Genomic DNA, 21,584 nt, shown 5'->3' with positions numbered 1-21,584 from the left:
TTCCTTGAAAAAATATGTGATAAATTAAGTCATCAGTACTTTTTTGTTACAACTTATTTATAATTTTTATATACACTCTGCTTATAAACAGTGATAAAAGAAATAAGAAAAGATTATTTTAACTGTTATAAAAAAAAATATGCCAATACATTTAAAATATCACAATAAGAAATTCCATGTCGATATCAAGCCCTCTTAGATTGTAGAATTATTGTTTTAAAAATTTGAAATGAAATATGGACATACAAATGGAACATGGTTGTAACTCCCGAACTTCGATACAAGGGAAATGATGCAACTCCGTTAAAAAATACAAATCCTGAGTAGATCAAACTCGGACCTCTAAAGGCATTAAAAGTGGGATCAGGTGCCATATGGAGGAGTAAGCATCCCCTGTCGACCGGTCACACCAGCCTGATCATGATGAGGTAAACGGGAAAATTTGGTTGTGTAAACAATGGCCTAATACTTAATATGAAAAACGTCAGCCAGCATTCGGAAGAAATATTGATTGCATTTCCTGTCAATATTGTATCGATCATATATAGAACTTGCAAAATGGTGACTTTAAAACTGTTGATATATTTGTTTCATCAATATGTTTGTCAATAGTTTGCCTCGTTTTAGACATTATTCGTACGTGCATGCAATTCAGTATCTTTCTTAATAAAGCCTTACCTATGATATTAACTTATTTGATTTTAACAGCAATGTAGACTTGGACGTAACTAATTCTCAGGCTCATACAATGCGCTTGCTTATGAAAAAAAGTTAGTATTGCCTATCTCTTTATTATTTTATGTGTATGTCTTCAATGAAAAAAAATGTGTATTGTCTGGTTGGAAAAATAAGAGAAGAGACTAAGTATTTCAGAAATTATAATAATAATGGCCATTTTGATCTCTTGGTCCCTTATTAAGAAGTTCATATCAGTTGCCAAAATAAGAAAAACACACTGTAACCTTACGTTTTTATTAAACAGCATGCGCGGATCTAGAGGGGAGGTCGGGGGGGGGGGGGGGGCAGGCCCCCCTGGAATTTACAAGGTTAAAAAATGTATATACTAAAACAAGAAAAAAGTTACCATGGATCCCCCTTGGAAAACGCCGACCCCTTCCCCCCTGGTAAACGCGAATATGTGTGAAATGGGTATAAAAAGTGAAAGATTTGAGGCAATAGAAGTAACCCCCTCCCCCCCCCCCCCACGTTTTGGAGAGTTTAGGTTTTTTTCTTTTTGGCTTTTTGCTTGTCAAGAAATTTCTGGGATTGGATTATTCTATTTTGACTGGTATGCCCCCCCCCCCCCTGGAAAAAAATACTGGATCCGCCCCTGAACAGCAGCTAGGAAAAAATGTGACGTTACCACTAGCAACGTACAGAATGTAAAGCTAGGAAAATATGTGTGTATTATTTTTGTCTTTATGTATTAATTTCAAGCATTTTTGAAAACTTACAAAAAAGAAAGAATAATGATCCACTAAAATTGAATATTAACATCTGACATTTCTTATTAATATAAAAACACTATAAACAGACACAAAAAATTCCGTTTTTGTAGCATTGGCAGCCATATCTTAGTGACAGTGTGTGCGAATTTCCAAATACATGATTTATAGATTTTAAAAACAGTTTCATAAACAAAACTATGACCAAATAACAAAATATTTATTATGTTTAATTAAGACAAAAATTAAATAAAGTACTAGAATGTTTGACATTTTGTTTCATATTTCTTTTGTAATACATTTCAAGAAAAAGTGGGATTTTAACTCCCCTCCCTGACACCCCCCCCCCCCCCAAAAAAAAACCAGATACTTGTAGTAAAAAAAATAATTGTGCCATTACATGGTTATCAAGAAAATGGAAATGTTAAGAACAGAGAGGGTACAGAAAAGACTACGTTTAACAATAAGCTTTACCCCCCCCCCCCTTCACACCTTCCCCCTTGAGAATGCAAAATGTGGAAAACGACAATAAATCAACTATTGCTTTGCTTTAAAACACACAAAATGGGGCATTACCCTCTTAGTCTTTCTTTCCGGCATCTTCGGTGCCATTTATTTGGGTATAGCAGTAGAAATTGCAGAGAAATCTCTTCGATACAAAAAAGCGTCCGAACTCTTCGACTAATGTCGTTGGATTGAGACGTAACCACAACATAACTTAGGGCTACCGAGAAACGTGACGTCACAATCAATGACGAAAGCCAATGAAAACTCTCGTAAATTTATACGAACACTTAGCTAATAATGAACAACACCTATTTTTTTATGTATTTTACTGTATACCACTGTATTTAAGACTTTTAGAAATAAATAACAAGTTTAAAAACTTGTCCGAGACAGTTGAGTTGAAATGAAGTATAAAATTTGATCAAAACTTTAAACCTACGCCTTCTGTATAAAGGCATATTTGTAAGTATTATTTAGAGAACGAGACGGGTTCTAGAACCTGTCGAGTTCTCTAAATGATTTGTGACACGATCAATCAAAAATAGCTCCGCCCACTTTATAACTTTACAGCATCTTCAGCCAGAGTTGTGTAGATGAGGCCCCGACGGGGAGTACGCATCCACAGTATATATATTTCCACGGAAAACGTAAAATTCGGTCAGATTAGTTTTGAAAATTTAACTGGGTAGACGTAATCGAGTGATAGTCAGTCTTAATGGATAAAGTGGAGGATTTAACCGTAATTGTTGTGATCTATAGATATAGATTGATTATCATTTATTTCAGGGTTCTTAAAATCCCGGTTTAACTAGATTTACAAAAAACAGGATTTACAGGAAATTCTTCGATGGACTTTGATATCACGGATTTTTTTTTCTAATTGATTTGCGACATTAAAACGTAGTGAAAGAGACGTGTGATTGTCGTAAGCAAGAAGGATTAAAACGCGAAAAATGGACTTGAATGATTTTGCACGAGGACAGTGGATCTTTTCGTTTGGATCGAAATTACGCGTAGATTAGATTATGTTATTCGAAATTTGCGAATTTTCGTTTTCCTTTGGATCTAAATTACGTGTAGATTCTGTGTGGAATAAGTTTTTTAAAAAGTGATTGAGAAATTTTGACATTTTACATTTTCAGGATTACTACCGGGTATTTCTCTAAAATTTATGATAGAAAAACATCAGCATTTACTATTTGTACGTGCTATTGCTAAATTGAATCAGATTTATTTTTAGACCGTGCTGTATTGTAGATACAGAATAGTTGGCTAATACAGAACGGAAAGAGTAGCTCCGCCCACCAAAGTCCCATTCTGTATTGCTAATACAGAACAGTAAACTTCAAAGAAAAACACCGCGATCGTGTCACAATGATGGAAATGAACATAGTTAATCGTAAAATGTATCTTTCATTGTCAAGATTAATACTTCCTTGGTTATATTGTAAGTTTTAGGTACATGTATGCCGTTCTTAGTGGAATAAAATTTACTGTGAAAAACAAAATGAATTTCATCCTCAATCACACCAGTATTGCAAGCATCTCCACATCTTTTGATTTTTGAAGTGGATATTACTATTTCAAGTAAAGTTTTGACATATACATGTAATAATGATAAAATTCAGATCCTAGGTCACTGTGATCTACACTTGTACATGTCATGTACTTCTTAATGGATACATGTTGGACCCCAAGATGCATCAACATATAAAACTTGCACACAAGGATGATCGAGTGTATACTGTTAACGTCCTATTGGAGAATTTTTTACTGATGTTTACGAGGTAAACTATATACCGTTTTTTATGCCTCTGGATCAAAAGATCCCAGAGATACAACGTATATTGTTTTTGTCCTATCTGTCTGTTGTCAACTTTACCTTTGAGTGGGTGGGGCTATGCCTTTTATATTTCACATGTGTATTCCTTGTGACAAGACCTTTTTTGGGGTACCACAAAATATGACCTCTTGACCTTGGAGTTTGATTTACTTTTACAAAAAAAAAATAATAATACCACACTTTAACCTTCGCCATAACTTTAGAACAGTTGGAGATAGGGCTTTCATACTTCACATAAATTATGTATTCATTGTGACAAGACCTTCCAGGTGGTAAAAATATTTTGACCTTGACCTAAGAGTTTGACCCATTTTTAACCTTGGTCCTAACCTTTGAACAGTTAGAACTAGGGCTTACCTATTTCACAGGTGAGTTCCTTATAACCTTCCTTTCGGTACACTTTTGACCTTGACCTTTGGAGTTTGAAATGCATTCGAGAGAATTCAACCCTCGCCATAAGTTGCCATACGGGGGCATCAGTGTTTCACAAACACATCTTGTCTGAACACTATGACTTGCCGAGCCAACGAATTTTTGCGATCTGCTCTGTTCATGGGAATTTTTTTTTAGAAAGCATCTTTTTTGCAAAGAAGAAGGTATGGCTTTAGCTTTGTTGTGCCCTAAAAAATTAATGTTTTCAAAAAGTTCTGAAAGTGGCTTAAATATTAGTTGAGTTTACGGCTTTGAAAGATCAGGAAAGAATATGACATGAAGGAGTACCATTCTAGGAATATAGCGTCATTAATTTGATGCATTTCTCTATTTCAAACAATACCTCTGGACAATATTTTCTGAAAAATACCGTTGAAAATTGACTTCTGCAACATTTTTTAAAAAAGTATGGGGAAATGCACGTTTATGACGTCCCAATTAGCATTTAGAAATGCATGTGAGAATATTTTTTATAATTTTTTATGCATGAAATTTCAATGATTTAAAATACAAGAGTTTTCATTTTTTACATCAGTTTCATTTTTAAGTAAATCACAGGGCAAGATCTGTATTGAAACTGAACCTTCCTTCTCAATAATTTCCTCCTTGTTTGAAAATCTCATACCTGACATTGGTTCTTAGCCAGAGGGATACTTTTGAGTTAAGGTATCCAAGTAAATTTCCAAGTCAATGTTTTGTTGTTTAAACTTTGAAGTAGGTTTCCTGCAGTAAGGGATTATTCTGTTACATTGTATATTGGTTTCCTTCAACATGAGCATTTTTATGTTACTTCAGTATCAATTGCATTTATTCTGAACATGTCATATCTGCAAGAGAATTTGAATTCTTATCTTATTACTCTGTACTTAAAATAAAAAAAAACTGGTAGTCAAAAATCATACTTTGTATTAGGCTGTAAGCATCAATTTAAAACAAACACCGTCAAATATTGACAGAACTTTAATGAACACAGATGTTATATAATTTTTACACAAAAATCCTTTTTTCTTTCCAAAAATTAAAAAAAAAATCTAAAGATAGGTAGACTGAATGAATTTCAAATAAATTATACAGACTCATAATGAGTTACCTTAAAATCTATCTAATATTTAGGATATGACATTAAAAGTTTGTCAAATACGTTAAATAGTTTTGCAATGGTTAACAACTGTATAATGTAGTGTTTTAACAGATTCTTAATTTAACATCAAGTATTGATTTTAAAAATAACATGAGAAAATATAAAATAATTGTTAATCAAAATAAATGTTGAACAGAAAAGACTGTCATTATTGTACCTGAATTTTATGCAGTTTAAGATAATGAATCACTTCACCTGCATAACAAAATGCTACCTCTGAAAAAGATCTTACTTTCAACATAAATTTACATGATGGTACATTTTCCCATACAAGTTCTATAGTATTAGGCCAAAATAAAATTAAAGTTTGTTTGGAATTGCCTCCCGCCTCATTGAAATGCCCCCTCCTGAAAAAATTTTATTGACTAAAAGTAGGAAGATTTTTTTTTTAATTTAATCAATTTTTTTTTGCCCATTACATGTATTACATGTACCAAACAAAACACTGAAATATAGTGTCAGATCTATGTAAAATTAGGTTTTTTTTGTTAATAGTAGATACTTTCTTTAAATGGCAGAAAATGTATTTACTGTTTACCGAGATTTTCATCAAAAATTTAAAATCTTCAATTAAAAAAAAGTAATTTCCCTCCCTCCCTCCTGTGTCTGAAACCCTTCAGGCGGCAATTCCAAACAAACAATTTTTTAAGGATGGCCTTAGTAAATATTTTTACATTTTTTTAAAAACTCAGAAAAAAAAAAAAATTTAGAATGACTTTCAACCCACCAAGTCGTACCTTAGTCAGAGAGTCAAATATATCATAGGTACCTGAAGAGTCCAAGAAAGAAGTACAAGGATAAAAACAGAGAAATCTACAATCAAAACCTACATGTTACGGAGAATGATATTACTATCGTGACATTACATGAATTATTTACAATGGGTACAACTGCCTGTAACACAATTTCCATAAAATATTACTGCCAAGTTTGAACTTTCTTTTTTTTGAATATCATACTGAAATCATTTGATTCATAAGGCCAAAAAAAATAATAGTCTTGTTTCCTGCTACCAGCCAGAAAAAAATAGGGTAGGTAGGTAGGAAAATTATTTTATTTTTTAATTTTATTTTATTTTTTCCAACGGTATTTTTTTGGATATGAACTACTACAAAACCAAATTGAACATGTCATAGCTTAGATAGCTAAGAATCACTTCATCTGTCAATATCACCTTTCAAAGTGAAATTCCATGTCTTTGGATGCACAATTCAAGTGGAATTTTACAAAAGTCCATATTTTAAACATATATTTGATGAAATACAACTTGAGAATATATAATTTTTTCACTTTTGAAACATGAACATGATGAAATTTCTAAAATTTTGAATTTTTTCCCCAAAAGCTAAAAAAAACTTTAGGGTCGGGTGCAAAAAAATAGGGTAGGTCGGGTAGCAGGAAACAAGACTATTTTTTATTTTGGCCTAATAGTTCAATTATAATTAATACTATACTTTACAAAACAGAAAAAGAGAAAAAAAAACTTTCCTTTTGAATCCAATGCTACCCTACCCAAAAATAACATTCAAACCATTAAGCAAAAGTATTTTCCTATGGATTTAAGTAATTTTAAGATACTGAATACTGGCTTAATATAGAAGGAAATCAAAACAGTAGCATAAACCACATATAACAAGTATTCACATCAACTTTAACAAATGACAAAAATATCAACTATCGAAGACTTGTTCACCATGAATAAATTATTAAGTCTATAATTAAACAACAGTAAACTCAGAGTTCTCAGGCAGCTGAATCACAAAGCACTGCATACCATCCTCATCCAGCTGTGTCTTGATCTCAATGTTCTGTGGCAGTTGGTCCTGGCCCGCACCCAGAGCAGCTCCTTCAAGAATCTGTTGCAGGACCTCGCTGTTGATCTCGATCTGCTGTTCCCCTTCCTGGACCTCTTCTTCCTGCACTTCCTGGACCTCCTGAATGACCTCTGTCACCTCCTCTTCTGAGGTTGCCATGGGGACCTCAATCTTCAGCTCTTCCTGAGAATACTCCCCTGGATCTTCCACGACTGCCTCCACCTGAACCTCGGGCTCCATCTGATCTACATTTTCTATGATGATCTCCGTTGGTCTCATCTTCTTCATGGCCTGTCCCATGTTGTAGCCCCGCCTGGAGGTGGTGTTTTCTTTGTTCTTTATGAGGTAGGAAACATCCTCTCTGATGGTGTGTGGGTCCACACCGTTGCGGCGGCAGTTCTCAATGTGCTTCGTGGTGTCCATGTGTCGGTACATTTTTCCAGCCTCGGCGAAGGTCATGAAGCAGAAGTTGCACTGGAAGATTCGACTGGAAGGGTTATGGACTCTCTTTATGTGGCTGTTCAGAGTTCCCAGGCTTGAGCAGGCATAGTCACAATGATTGCATTTGTGAGGCTTTTGACCTGAAAAATAAATGACAAAATTAGACTGTAAATCACAATTTATATATTGACCTTATATAAATCCTTCAGAATTTACTTCACTGTACTTGAAAAGAGAAAATCTTTTTTCATTAAAATATTTGTTTTTTAATTACCTGTGTGGATAGCCAGGTGACGTTTGTACTGGTGAAGTACAGCAAATTTTCTATTACAGTACTGACAAGTGTAGTGGTGAATCTTCTTCTCCATTGCCAGCTCTGGATGAGTGGCCACCAAATGGATTTTGTATCCCTCCATTGTCCAGCTCTTGTGTTCGCACGCCTCGCAGTCAATGGTGTTCTCCCGATGAGAGTAGCTGTGTTTCTGGAGCTGACTCTTGGTTCGGAATCCCTTCCCACAGATGTTGCAGGAGACGGGTCTCTCGTTGCAGTGCTGGAAGCGGACATGCTGGTTCAGCAGGGTGCGCAAAGCATACTTCTTGTTGCAGATGTTGCATTCAAATGGACGCACTGTGCTGTGCTTCAATCTCCTGCAAGACAAAACAATAACTTTGCATTAGTACAATTTGCTTTCTTGCATCCTACAATCATGATTGAAAAACTGAAAACCCTTGATTTCTGCAGCATTTTGTGAGTTATTTATTTTTTAAAAAGAAAGTATGAAACTGAGATGAGTTTTAACATCTTTTTTGAATGAAATATGTACATTAACAAGTGGCTAATAATGAAGTAATGATCAAAAGTGTGCCAAGTAAAACTCTAATTTAAAAAAAAAGAAGTTAACTTTAATTACCAGCAAGACTGCATACTGAACTTTTGTAAACATTTTGAATAAAAATAAAAATATAGTATCACAGATTTATGGTCAAATATTTGAATATTTATGACATATGGTCAAATAAAAGTCTCTTTAGTATACTTACACATGGGTATTAAGGTTTGACTTGGTGTTGAACGTGTTCCCACAAAAGTCACACACCAGTTTCTTCTTGGGTCTGTGATTGGACACATGGATGATGAAGTCATCGACAGTGTTGTACACCTTGTGGCAGCGGGCACAGCCAAACTTCTCTGGATCATCTGTGGCTTTACGGTTGGTGTTGATAACATGCTCGTGATTTTCCTTCATGTGCTCCAAGAGGTCAAATTTGGACACATACGGCTCGTCACAAATTTTACAGGTTTTGGTGTCCACTTTCTCCTTTGGTGTGGCAGCCTCTTCGTGTTTGTCGGTGATGTGTTTGGTCAGGTAACGCTTCAGCTTGAACTGCTGCGGACAGTGAGGACACTTGAAGGCATACTCCTCCGAGTGGTGCAGCATGTGGTGATTTCTCAGAGTGTAAGGGTAATTGAAGCGTTTGTTGCAGATTTTGCAGATCAAGGAATCGTCGTCGTGGATCTTCATGTGGGAATCATATGTCTCTTGGGTGTTGAGGATTTTCAAACACAAGCGACATTGAAACGGATTGACATCCTTCTCTTCCACCAAGTTCTCATCTGGGCTATGAATGGTCAAGATGTGGAGCTTACAAAAGCTTTTTTCCAAAAAGGACAATTCACAGTGTGGACAAAGAAAGGCACCACTCTCAGACATATGCGAGTTTTCATGCTCTTGCAACTCTTCCCTTGACTGAAATTGTTCCTTGCAAAAGATGCATGTTGTCTGAATTTTCAATTCCTCTTCACTTGGTGGATTTGGGGCAACACTGTCTGGATCAACATTACAAATTGCCTCATGTTCTATAAATGCCTTGCGACCACTGAACTTGAGTTTACATTTCTCACATTCAAAAGCATTCAACTTTTTATGAAGGTCTCTCAAATGATTTCCTAGCTTGAAGTTGGTAGAGAAGCGAACGTCGCAGATGTAACATTGATACGCTCCCTCCAGCATTTCATCATGAGTCTTCAAGTGCTTGATAATTGCAGTACGCATTCTCATAGTCTTGCTACATAGAAGGCATTTGTACCAAACCTTATTGTCCACAATTGTCTCTTCACAGCGACCCTCTAGCAAATTCTGGTTAGTTATTCTCTGTTGTGGAATGTTGACAGTGCCATCCTTTCTCTTTTTTCTGCCGGGGGTGGTCAACATGACTCCATTTATCTCAATACCTTCATCAAAGACAGGCTTCCTTTTTGTACCACGTGTTCCTCTTATGGAGCTTCTGGTAGGCTTTGGTTTGAACTCTTCTTCATCCTCCATCACAGGGTTGTATTCTTCATCAGATTCATGAATTTCTTCCTCTTCTTCCTTCAATTTTTCAACACCATCTTCCTCCATCTCTTCCTCCCCAGTATTCTCTTTATCAGCATTATCTTCTTCCACCTCTTTCACACCATCATCCGTTTGATCTGATAGGTTTTCCTTGTTACCATCTTCCTCCGATACTGGTTTGGAATCTCTTTTTATTGCTTTTCCTTTCACCGGGGACTTGTCAGAAGTAAATTTCTTGGGACTCTCTGATCCTTTGCTTGGACTTTCACTCTCTAGAAGTCTGCTACTTTTCTTTGACTTTCTTCCAGACCTTGTGGTAATCACATCTCCTTCTGCTTCCTCCGGCGACTCTTTTTCCTTAACTGGGGTAGCCACAACAGGTTCTTCTACATCTTTAACCTCCTCTTTTTCTATCTCATTGTCTTCCTCGTGATAAGCCATGTTATGGGATTTTCTCATGTGAACTCCTATAGATCGCCTGAGGTTGAATCCCTTCTGACAGACTCGACAGACGAAGGCGTACTCCTGAGTATCTGTTTCATTGACCTTCTTCTCAACAGGGGCTTTTCCTCCTTCCTCCTCTGCTTCCTCATTTTCTTCTTTACTTTCTGAATTATCTTGACTGCTCTTCGCTTTCTCAGTTGCTCTTCTAATTCTCTTGGATGTTCTAAATGGGATGACTTTAGGTGTTTTAGACTTTGCCGGCTTGCCTGATTGATGTTCTCTTTTCATGTGTATCTCCAACATCTCCGTGGAAGGAAATGTCTCTTTACATTCCGGGCAGTCCGACGGTACATAGGGAGTCATCTTGATTTGGATGGAAGCGTTGTAATCCTTCCCGTGCATGGTTTTCATGTGGTTGTAAATGTATCGCTTCACGCTGAAAGGCCTGTCGCAGTCTGGACAATGGTAGTTGATTCTCTCATGAATCTGCATGTGCTGCTTCAAATACTCATCTGTCTTAAAGATTTGGTCACATTTATCACACTTAACTCCAGTCTTTTCGTCCTGTTCTACCTTTGGGGTGCGCCTGGTCGTGTGTTTTATTCTACTTGGAGTGCCAGCGGGTTTATCATCAGCCTTCCAATCTTCGTCGCGATCATCGTCATATATCTCCTCCTCCTCCTGTGATTCATCTTCTTGTATTTTTGATGTTGTGGGCTCTTCTGAGCTGTCTGTAGTTATTACTGCAACTGTACCAGATTCTGATGAATAGGTCTCTGGAAAAAAAAAATCAGCACAAGTAATTGAATGGCTCTCCAGTGTTCAATCAGGATCCTCATTAAATTTGCAATTTTCACTGATTGAGTTTTTTTTATTCAGGAATGATTGTCAAACAATACTATCTAGAGATGTATTATTACAAGTACTAATAAAAAAAAAAACCATTTCAAAATTATTTACAATTGATCTTAATTTTTTTTTATAACTAAATTGTTCTTGTTTTTCAGTCTATGTATGAAGAAATTCGGAGCATTTTATTTACATTTCCTGTGCATGGTTTTCTATGTTTAACAATGATTTATAATTACTGTAGAAGTACATTTTTCTACGTGGTATTAATCTATGCTATGTACAGTAACATGGTCAGAAATTTTCCACAGAAATTTGTCCCCTTGTATTCAATATACATGTAAGGTATAAAGTGATAGTCTAGGAAATTTGTGTAAATTTCTCCCCGCAGATTAAACCAATATTGAGATTTTGTGGAATTATGACCCAGTGGAAAAAGTATGTCTACAGAATACTAAATATTTCACAGATGGCTAAAAAAAGGCTTTGCCTGCTGCCCAATCGCATTCACTTTTATTGTAGAAAATTATATAAAAATATTTCAAGTTACCATTTGTGACCATGTTATCTACTAACCAACACAGAACTTGTAGAACTCCAAAAGCAGTTCCCGTTTACTATCCAGGAATTTCTTGCCCAGATCTGTCCCAAAGTAGGTTGTTTCTTTTGTATTCAGATTATTACTAACGTAGAAGATGTCATTTCCTTTCTCTACAGCCTTCTGCACCTATTAAAAATAAAGAACAAAGTTTCAATATACATTTTAGGAACATTCCACTTGACATCTGTCAACTTATAAATTTACATTACTTATCTTGTACAAAAAGTCATAATTAACTAAAATCATGATTAATAAGCTTATTTTAGAAATTATTTTACAAATTGTTCATCTGCTTTAACTGAGCATGGTGAGGAGGGAAAATAAACTGAATCAATCAATATTTTTCTAAAGATTTCAAATGTTGAATTCAATAACATCCTGATTTCTATACCTATATTTTAATTTTCAGTACCCTTCAGTCATGCTGAGTCTACATCCTCTTACCATATAATGGGCATCCTCTGACAGAGAGGTATACGTCTGGGTCTCTGCATCTACCATTTTTGACACTGCTGAATCTCAGCTCATCTTCTAATAAATTCTGCAATTAAAATTGAGAAGAATATTGGCTGCAGAAGAATTACTTATATATGAAAAAAATACTTAAATTACTGTAGATTGGCAAATAATCATGATGGTTTTAATTTCAGTATGTTTGTGATACATCATTTTTCCACGAAATATAATTCAAATTAAACCCTAGTGATGGGACATCGGTTAATTTTCACAATCGATCATCGGTTGGAATCGGTAACTGCTTCCGATGCGATTTTACCGATTATAATCGGATGTCATAGTTTGGTATATAAAAAAAAATACATGCATGGTTTAAACTTAACTAAAATTTCCACTAGCCAAGTGGGCTCCTAAAGATTTAAAGTTAGGAGCCTACAGCTAAATCTGTTAAGCCAAAATCTCTGTGATTTTTGAACCCTTTGAATACATCACTTGGTCAATTAAAGTCTAGATATAATTAAATATAAACATGATAAAATACACTTGTGCATTTGTTTAAAATGAAAATTGAAGTTTAAGTTACTTTGTAAAATAAATTTCGCATAAATATTTCATCATAGGAAATGAAATTGAATTTAATTAACAATTTAACTATCCTTTTTTGCAAGGTTATATACTTAATCACCTTTTCCTGGTCATTGGACTTTATTATATAATAGTAGCTAACGGATGACACCATCACATTCATGAATAAGATTTTTTTTAGTTTAAATATTTTTAAAACTTATCTGGAATAAGCAGAAACCTAATAACACTTTCATTTCATAAGACTGAGTAATTGGAAATAATTTAATTGGATATCTACCACGTATAACCGATACACAGAGGAATGGAGGAAATTCGGATAAGAAAAAAAAAAGGATTGTTCTTAAAGATTTCACAAATTAGTAGTACTGGTAAATGGATTAGATGAAAGGTATTTACGAACAATAGGACCATGTTACTTTTATCTATTTAATTGATTGGAAGAAAAAACTTGCGGAAAGCGTGTTTTCAGTAAGGGGACTGGAATGGTCCTGCACATTTTTAATTCGCCATGTGGGCGAACAAGTTATCAATTTTATGACCCTACACTCGCGGTTTCTGAGCACCTTTGCTTCGTGCTAGTTAGCAAGTATCAGAAGCACATGCCAATTTTCTTTCATTAAGAATAAATAAATTTTAAACTAGAAATAGATAATTCTGGAATGTACATTATTAGAAGTATGTTTCCGATGATCCATTATGAAAAATTATAATTGATCATCGGAATCTGTAGCATTTTTTTGTCAACAATTGATGTTTTCCGATTATCGGTACAACAATATTAAACGGTAACCCATCGTGAATACTATCATTAGTTCAAAAGAACATCTAAATTTTTATAGGAAATATAGAATAATTTCTAGCAGTGTGAAACTAAAACCATCCCTATTGGTACTTTTTGAGAAATCGTGAAATTTTAACACCGTGGAATTAAAACGATTTACAGTATAGAACATCAGTCATTTAGTGATGTCAGTATTAATTTTAGTTTCTTTTTCTGCAAGAAAATTATTGAGTGTTTTTAAATATAATACATGATTATTTTCTAGAAATGTGTGCAGAGGGTGAAGTTTGTTGACAGACATCATGTATTTTGTTTGTCTCACTGTTAGAACAATTTTTACATTTGTCATGTATGAACAGTATCTTAAATTTGCCAGTTTCATATATTTTGCAGGAATTTATTGTTTTAACATCATGAACATCAATGGCCGTAGCTGCAGATCTGTAGCTCTCCGAAAAAAAAATATATAGCTACAGTTCCACTCATTGAAAAAACTGTATATTTATTGCGCACAAAAAAGTGCGCTCGGTTCTCAATTAATTCTTCCAAATTCTTACCTCAATTGCAAATAAGGAAAAATTTCAAAAAATTCTTTTATCTTCTATCAAGTACTCTCGTAGTTGACATCCGAACGAAGCATATTGGACTGAATTATCTTTGAAACTAAAATGGCAGTATAAATAAGCAAAATGTTTGATGATTACAATATCAGGGTCAGGAGTACTATTAACAACAATTATGAGGAATGTTTGGTTGTGGAAACAGTGAAAGAATATGTTAGGAACACACGGTTAGTAATATTTTGAGATCACAGTTTGAAATAAATCGAGAACCAAGTGCACTTTTTTGTGCGCAATAAATATACAGTTTTTTCAATGGGCAGCACTGTAGCTCTCTGGTCTATCTATATATTTTTCGAGTAATACTAAAATACGCCTGCCGACACCTGCCAGGAGAAAATACGCCTGCCGAGGAAATCTATACGCCTGCCGTTTTATTTTTTGTCTAAAGTTAAATTTTATTATATATATTATTTTAATAGACTATTTACTTCATGTTTTACCAAACAAAAATAATTTAAAAAGCACATATTCGGTGTTTTATTCGTTTTACAGTTTGCATGCGTCGTAGAGCACGCCTGCCAAGAAAATCTACACGCCCGCGTTGTTGTTTCTTTTACTGTGTACTATTTAAAAATATATTACTAAGTTAAGTATTTGGCTTTCATTTTAATTACAAACAAATCACAAGAGGCCCATGGGCCCTTCGCTCACCTGAGAAGCTTTGACCATTCTGTTCTTTACTAGATTTCCCCCTTGTAATACATATTATGACCCCATCCTACCCCACTGATCATAATTTAGACAATTTGAAATCTACACTACCCCAGGATGCTTCCACATAAGTTTCAGCTTTTATGGCCCTGTGGTTCTTGAGAAGAAGATTTTCAAAGATTTTTCCTATATATTTCTAAGTAATACTTTGATTTCCCATTGTGGTCCCGCCCTACCCACAGGGGTCATGATGGATTAATTTAGAATCTACACTACCTGTGGATGCTTTCACATAAGTTTCAGCTTTTCTGGCACAGTGGTTCTTGAAAAGAAGATTTTTAAAGATATTTCCTTTATATTACTTTGTAAAACTTTGAGTCTCCATTGTGGCCCCGCCCAATCACCCGGGGTCAGGATTAGAACAATTTAAAATCTACACTACCCCAGGATGCTTCCATATAAGTTTCAGCTTTTCTGGCCCAGTGGTTCTTAAGAAGATTTTCAAAGATTGTCCAATATATTTCTATGTAAAACTTTGATTATCCATTGTGGCCCCGCCCTACCCTTGGGGGTCATGATTAGAACAATTTAGAATTTACACTACTCCAGGATGCTTCTACATAAGTTTCAGCTTTTCTGGCCCAGTGGTTCTTGAGAAGAAGATTTTCAAAGATTTTTCTATATATACTTACGTAAAACTTTAATTCCCCATTGTGGCCCCGCCCTACCCCCGGGGGTCATGATTTGAACAATTTAGAATCTACACTACCCAAGGAAGCTTCCACATAAGTTTCAGCTTTCTGGCCAAGTGGTTATTAAGAAGAAGATTTTCAAAGATTTTTCCTAAATATTTCTATATAAAACTTTGATTCCCCATTGTGGCCCCGCCCTTCCCCCGGGGGTCATGATTTGAACAATTTAGAATCTACACTATACAAGAATACTTTCACATAAGTTTCAGATTTTCTGGCCCAGTGGTTATTAAGAAGAAGATTTTCAAAGATTTTTCCTATATATTTCTATGTAAAACTTTGATTCCCCATTGTGGCCCCATCCTATCCCCGGGGGTCATGATTTTAACAATTTAGAATCTACACTGCCTGAGGATGATTCCACATAAGTTTCAGCTTTTCTGGCCCAGTGGTTCTTGAGAAGAAGATTTTTAAATATTTTTCCTATATATTGCTATGTAAAACTTTGATTATCCATTGTGGCCCCGCCCTATCCCTGGGGGTCATGATTTTAACAATTTAGAATCTACAGTACCTCAGAATGCTTTCACATAAGTTTCAGCTTTTCTGGCCCAGTGGTTCTTGAGAAGAAGATTTTTTAATGACCCCACCCTATTTTTGTCTTTTCTTGATTATCTCCCCTTGTGAAGGGATTTGGCCCTTTATTTTAACAGTTTAAATTCCCCTTTACCCAAGGATGCTTTGTACCAAGTTTGGTCAAAATTGGCCCAGTGGTTCTTGAGAAGAAGTCAAAAATGTGAAAAGTTTACGGACGGACAGACGGACGGACGGACGACGGACACAATGTGATCAGAAAAGCTCACTTGAGCCTTCGGCTCAGGTGAGCTAAAAAATGAATGGAATATTTGATTCAATAAAAATTTACACACGAGTTTGGAAGTAATATAAAAGGAGGTAAGTTGGTAACTCGTACTTAACAATACTTTATATGCCTTATACCAGCATTTTCTGTTCGTCTAATAAGACTTACTTTCATAAACAATGTAGCTGTTGTATATAATACAAATAAATTAAAATATAACATTATAGATATATTTATTTTATTTTGAAATTTAGGCCATAATAAAAATATTCCTAGATTCTCATCCCCGCCTGCCCCGATTTTATACCCCCGCCTCAATTTTTTTATTATTTCTGTTTTTCTTTGTCTTAATTCTGATCGGGATCGGTATTCATCTACCATTCTACTTTCGTTTTAAATCCCGCGAAAGTCGACACGATTTTGACAGCTGAAAAGATGGTAATTGCTGTAATACATAAGTATTTTAAACAAGGATCATTGGTTGAAAAAGATTTGTGCTGGTGTAAAGTAAGAGATAATTGAACCTTTACAATGACTTTTATTTGGGTATTATAGATAAAATTACACTGATTGACCAGGTCAATAAACAAGAGGCCCATGGGCCACATCGCTCACCTGAGAAGCTTTGACCATTCTGTTCTTTACCAGATTTCCCCCTTGTAATACATAATGCATCCCCACCCGACCCCACTGATCATAATTTAGTCATTTTGAAATCTAAACTACCCCATGATCCTTCCATGTGCACATAAGTTTCAGCTTTTCTGGCCCAGTGGTTCTTGAGAAGAAGATTTTCAAAGATTTTTCCTATATATTTCTATTTAAAACTTTGATTCCCCATTGTGGCCCCGCCCTTCCCCCGGGGGTCATGATTTGAACAATTTAGAATCTACACTATACCAGGATGCTTCCACATAAGTTTCAGCTTTTCTGGCCCAGTGGTTCTTGAGAAGAAGATTTTCAAAAGATTTTTCCTATATATTTCTATTTAAAACTTGGATTCCCCATTGTGGCCCCGCCCTTCCCCCGGGGGTCATGATTTGAACAATTTAGAATCTACACTATACCAGGATGCTTCCACATAAGTTTCAGCTTTTCTGGCCCAGTGGTTTTTGAGAAGAAGATTTTCAAAGATTTTTCCTATATATTTCTATGTAAATCTTTGATTCCCCATTGTGGCCCCGCCCTACCCCCGGGGGTCATAATTTGAACAATTTAGAATCTACACTATACCAGGATGCTTCCACATAATTTTCAGCTTTTCTGGCCCAGTGGTTCTTGAGAAGAAGATTTTCAAAGATTTTTCCTATATATTTCTATGTAAAACTTGGATTCCCCATTGTGGCCCCGTCCTTCATCTGGGGGTCATGATTTTAACAATTTAGAATCTACACTACCCTAGGATGCTTCCACATAAGTTTCAGCTTTTCTGGCCCAGTGGTTCTGGAGAAGAAGATTTTTTAATGACCCCACCCTATTTTCATCTTTTCTTGATCATCTCCCCTTGTGAGGGGACTTGGCCCTTTATTTTAACAATTTAAATTCCCATTCACCCAAGGATGCTTTGTACCAATTTTGGTCAAAATTGGCCAAGTGGTTCTTGAGAAGAAGTCGAAAATGTGATTAGTTTACAGACGGACAGACGAACGGAGGGACGGACGACGGACAAAATGTGATCAGAAAAGCTCACTTGAGCCTTCGGCTCAGGTGAGCTAAAAATATGCAAAATTTAAAAAATAAAAAATATAAAATAAAAGCCGCCCGCCCGCCTCGATTTTTAAAAAAATTCGGATGAGAATCCAGTAATTTATTAATTATGGCCTTACCTAGATATGTCCAAGAGCACACTAGCTGCAATAACGTAGTCCTCTCCGATTTTTTTATCTGATGTTTTCTGGAGAGGGCTACCATTCCGCAGCATCTCCGTAATGGTGCAAAAATATTTTCTAAATACGGGCGACTGCAGGCAGAATAATTTTTTTTTTTGTTTTTACATTCAACTTACTTCTAATAAGACGAAATTTTTAATCACTGTCGACATCATAGCCCGTTAAACACGAAAACCATGTAAAAATAAATTGTGCCTTTTTCAGCAGCCATGACAAATATCGATACACATAGAGTTAATATTTGATAAATACTGAACATGGAAAAATAGGAAATGTTTTATTCCTTTAAATATCTACACCAGAGTATATAGTAATATCAAATTTAAAAGAGATAACCTTTAATTGGTCATGATTAAAAGAGAGGAACTGAAATATTCATTCCATATTTACCACATAGATCTACATACACCAGCGTATATGGGAAAAAATAATGGCAATCTGCATTGCACCTCACAAATACAATGAATATATTCGATTTTTATTAAATATCATGCATATCAGACCTAATATTGGTTGGTTCAAATCAGTCTAAACATCTAGATATGAGATCTTGATGTGACTTATAGTTTGTAAATACGTGTAGAATTTCTTTTCATGCTTCTACTTCTCGCCCCGACCTCCTCTCCCCAAAAAGGAAGAAAGTCGAATCATAAACAACAAAAATTTCGGTAAACTTTTATGAAGATACATGTACATGTTTATGTATATTAATTCAAGATACCGATTGTGTAACCATTATAACAATTTCTACAATACCAATCGGAAAAAAAGGAAGAAGGAAAATATTTGCGACTCTGGTGTGTTTCATAGTTTTGTATAAATGTACGTCAATTAGTTATTATATTTTTTTTCATTGCATCTATATATAAATTATCTTTTTCGTTACTGGATTTAATACATTCTCAGTCAGGTCAAATTTCTAAAATGCAACATTCGAATACAAATTGACGATCTTTTCAATAGCTTGATATAAACAGACATTTGTATTAAATTCGAAATTTTCTCCATCGATGCACATTTTCTTAAAATTCATTATTTATTTAATAACCAGATAGATGTAAAATTTACTAATTATGATTTTGTGGTTCATGATATATTATCCCTCCATGGAGTGTGTATAGCGCACATGCAAATCTCCTTAGTTTGTCAGTACCTAATTATGTAATACCACATAATATTACGCACTGGTCAGGTAAACAGGAAGATCGATTGTGAAGTCTGTGTATACACAGTAAACATAAATTCAGACATTCATATCATTGTAGACAAATTTTAAACTTTTGGGGGATTAAATTTTCTCTATTTGAAATAAATAAAATCAATTCCAAGTTCTTTGCATAGACGAAACTTTGAAACGTTAAGATGAAAAATAACGTATTTATATTTTGAAAATTAGTAACTTTTTAATAGTTATGTTTATTTCCACGACAGACCAGATCGTTCATAAATGTTGCATGCATGGTATAAACACAACATGCTTTCAGTAAAATTTACAGTACAAACTGTTCTTTGAAGCTACATAATTATATCTGAAAAAAAAAATTAAATTAAAACCCCATACCGAATCATTTGGTGTGGGTTTCAAGTTTTATTATGATTTTTTTTAAAGAAAAGTGTGGAAAATCAACATGATCAAGTGCCTGGGTTATTAATTTTCTTTAGAATTTGATTTACTGTATCTTCCCTTTCTCTACATGAATGAAAAGGAATGATTTAAATATAAAAGTATATAAGCGATATTTTGTACACGTCATGTGATCAAATACATACACGTACATGCTGATTTTCTTAATCATTTCGTTTATTTCCTTCTCTGCTTGACGTATACATGGATGTGTAGGAATAGCTTAATTATATTCCCTTTCTCTTACCTGTAATATTTTTTATTTACTTTTATAACTTGGTTGCATATATAACCTGAAATAATAATTCAATTGATGTTTTAAAAAGTTCGATAGACATAGGAATATTTCAGATTCTGATTCAAAATAACTACCCGTAAAACTCAAAGTGTTTACTGCATGTGTGTTCCTGAGCCTCTGTAAATTCTATAACAAATACAAATCAAATACCTAAAATTTTATGTATTAAAGAAAGAAAGAAAAGCACGATGTCTGTGGTCTTCACACAGCAGTTCTAATTGTCAAGTAAGAGTTATCTCCTTTAATACGACAAATTCTTGTATCACACTCTAAACGAATAAATTATATATATTTAAAATATTTTTTGGATTAATTTTTGGTGAAATATTATCCAAATACTTTATAAAAGGATTGTAAATAAAAAATATTGTAATAAGATATTAGAAAAACAACACCACGGGCGTTAGATTTTCTCGGCAGGCGTGTTCCATGCCGTTAATGCGAACTTTAAAACGATAAAAAACTTTATTCTGTGCTTTTAAAATTATTTTTGTTTCCTAAAACATCAACTACAAGGTCTGTAAAAGTAATATATTAAACAAAACACAAATTAATTCAATAAATAAAACGGCAGGCATATGGATTTTCTCGGCAGGTGTATTTTCTCCTGGCAGGCGTCGGCAGGCGTACTTTATTATGACCGATTTTTTTTCGGAGAGCTACAGATCTGCAGCTGCAATGCCAATGGCCGTACATATTTTGTAGATGAAATAAATTTATGAGTGGGGGATATGAAAATGCTTTTAATTTTTCAACCCCCCCTTCCCCTTCGAAAGAGGGCGTCTTATGATTCGCTTCAACAGTACCAGTGGAACGATAACTCAGGGTAGAGATGGCAAAAAAAGTTTGACGATTTAGAGGAAATTCGAGCTAATAATTAAACAAATTTTGCAAAAACCTACACACTATGTTAATTTATTAACAAACAATTACGGTAGTACTTTATTTATTTCATGCAAATATGTCCTGCTATATCATATCAATAAACAGATATTTTATTTTTAAAAACAGACGCAATGTTGCCTTCCCGCCGCCATTTCTTGTCCTCATTCGTATTAGCGGGATTCTTATATAGTACTTCTTTTTCCATTTACTTTACCACATTTGATATATAATAAATTTTAAGAACATTTTGTTTTATGTTCTAAATCAAAATGGTGCATCAAACCTTGTACTTACCCAATAATTACGCAAGATATTCTGCTTTACAAGAATGACCCAAAATGGCGAGAATGCCAAGACCAAAACGCCACCGGATATACAAAAG

General features: G+C 34.7%; 1 protein-coding gene across 1 annotated transcript; it reads right to left on the bottom strand.

Moving 5' to 3' along the window:
- Positions 1–6,930: 6,930 nt before the first annotated feature.
- LOC134262161 (zinc finger protein 62 homolog) lies at positions 6,931–21,584 on the bottom strand. Its single transcript, XM_062744553.1, has 6 exons — positions 21,497–21,584; positions 12,298–12,394; positions 11,829–11,979; positions 8,665–11,179; positions 7,898–8,271; positions 6,931–7,763 (listed from the first exon to the last, which is right to left on the bottom strand). Exons 2-6 carry the CDS (start codon positions 12,352–12,354, stop codon positions 7,087–7,089), a joined length of 3,774 nt encoding a protein of 1,257 aa, XP_062600537.1. The 5' UTR covers positions 12,355–12,394; positions 21,497–21,584; the 3' UTR covers positions 6,931–7,086.

Source organism: Saccostrea cucullata, unplaced genomic scaffold (genome assembly GCF_032062105.1).
Source record: "Saccostrea cucullata isolate Sc308-1 unplaced genomic scaffold, CSIRO_AGI_Scuc_v1 ctg1661, whole genome shotgun sequence".
Classification (NCBI taxonomy): domain Eukaryota; kingdom Metazoa; phylum Mollusca; class Bivalvia; order Ostreida; family Ostreidae; genus Saccostrea; species Saccostrea cuccullata.
The sequence above is the reverse complement of the archived record's forward strand: the minus strand, read 5'-3'. Positions and strand labels throughout refer to the sequence as shown.

Excerpts from the sequence above, each read along its gene's own strand:
- LOC134262161 (XM_062744553.1), bottom strand. The coding sequence starts at position 12,354 with ATGGTAGATGCAGAGACCCAGACGTATACCTCTCTGTCAGAGGATGCC. Across the intron at positions 11,980-12,297 it reads CAGAGGATGCCCATTATATG|GTGCAGAAGGCTGTAGAGAA; the intron begins GTAAGAGGATGT and ends TATTTTTAATAG. Across the intron at positions 7,764-7,897 it reads TCACCTGGCTATCCACACAG|GTCAAAAGCCTCACAAATGC; the intron begins GTAATTAAAAAA and ends TTTATTTTTCAG.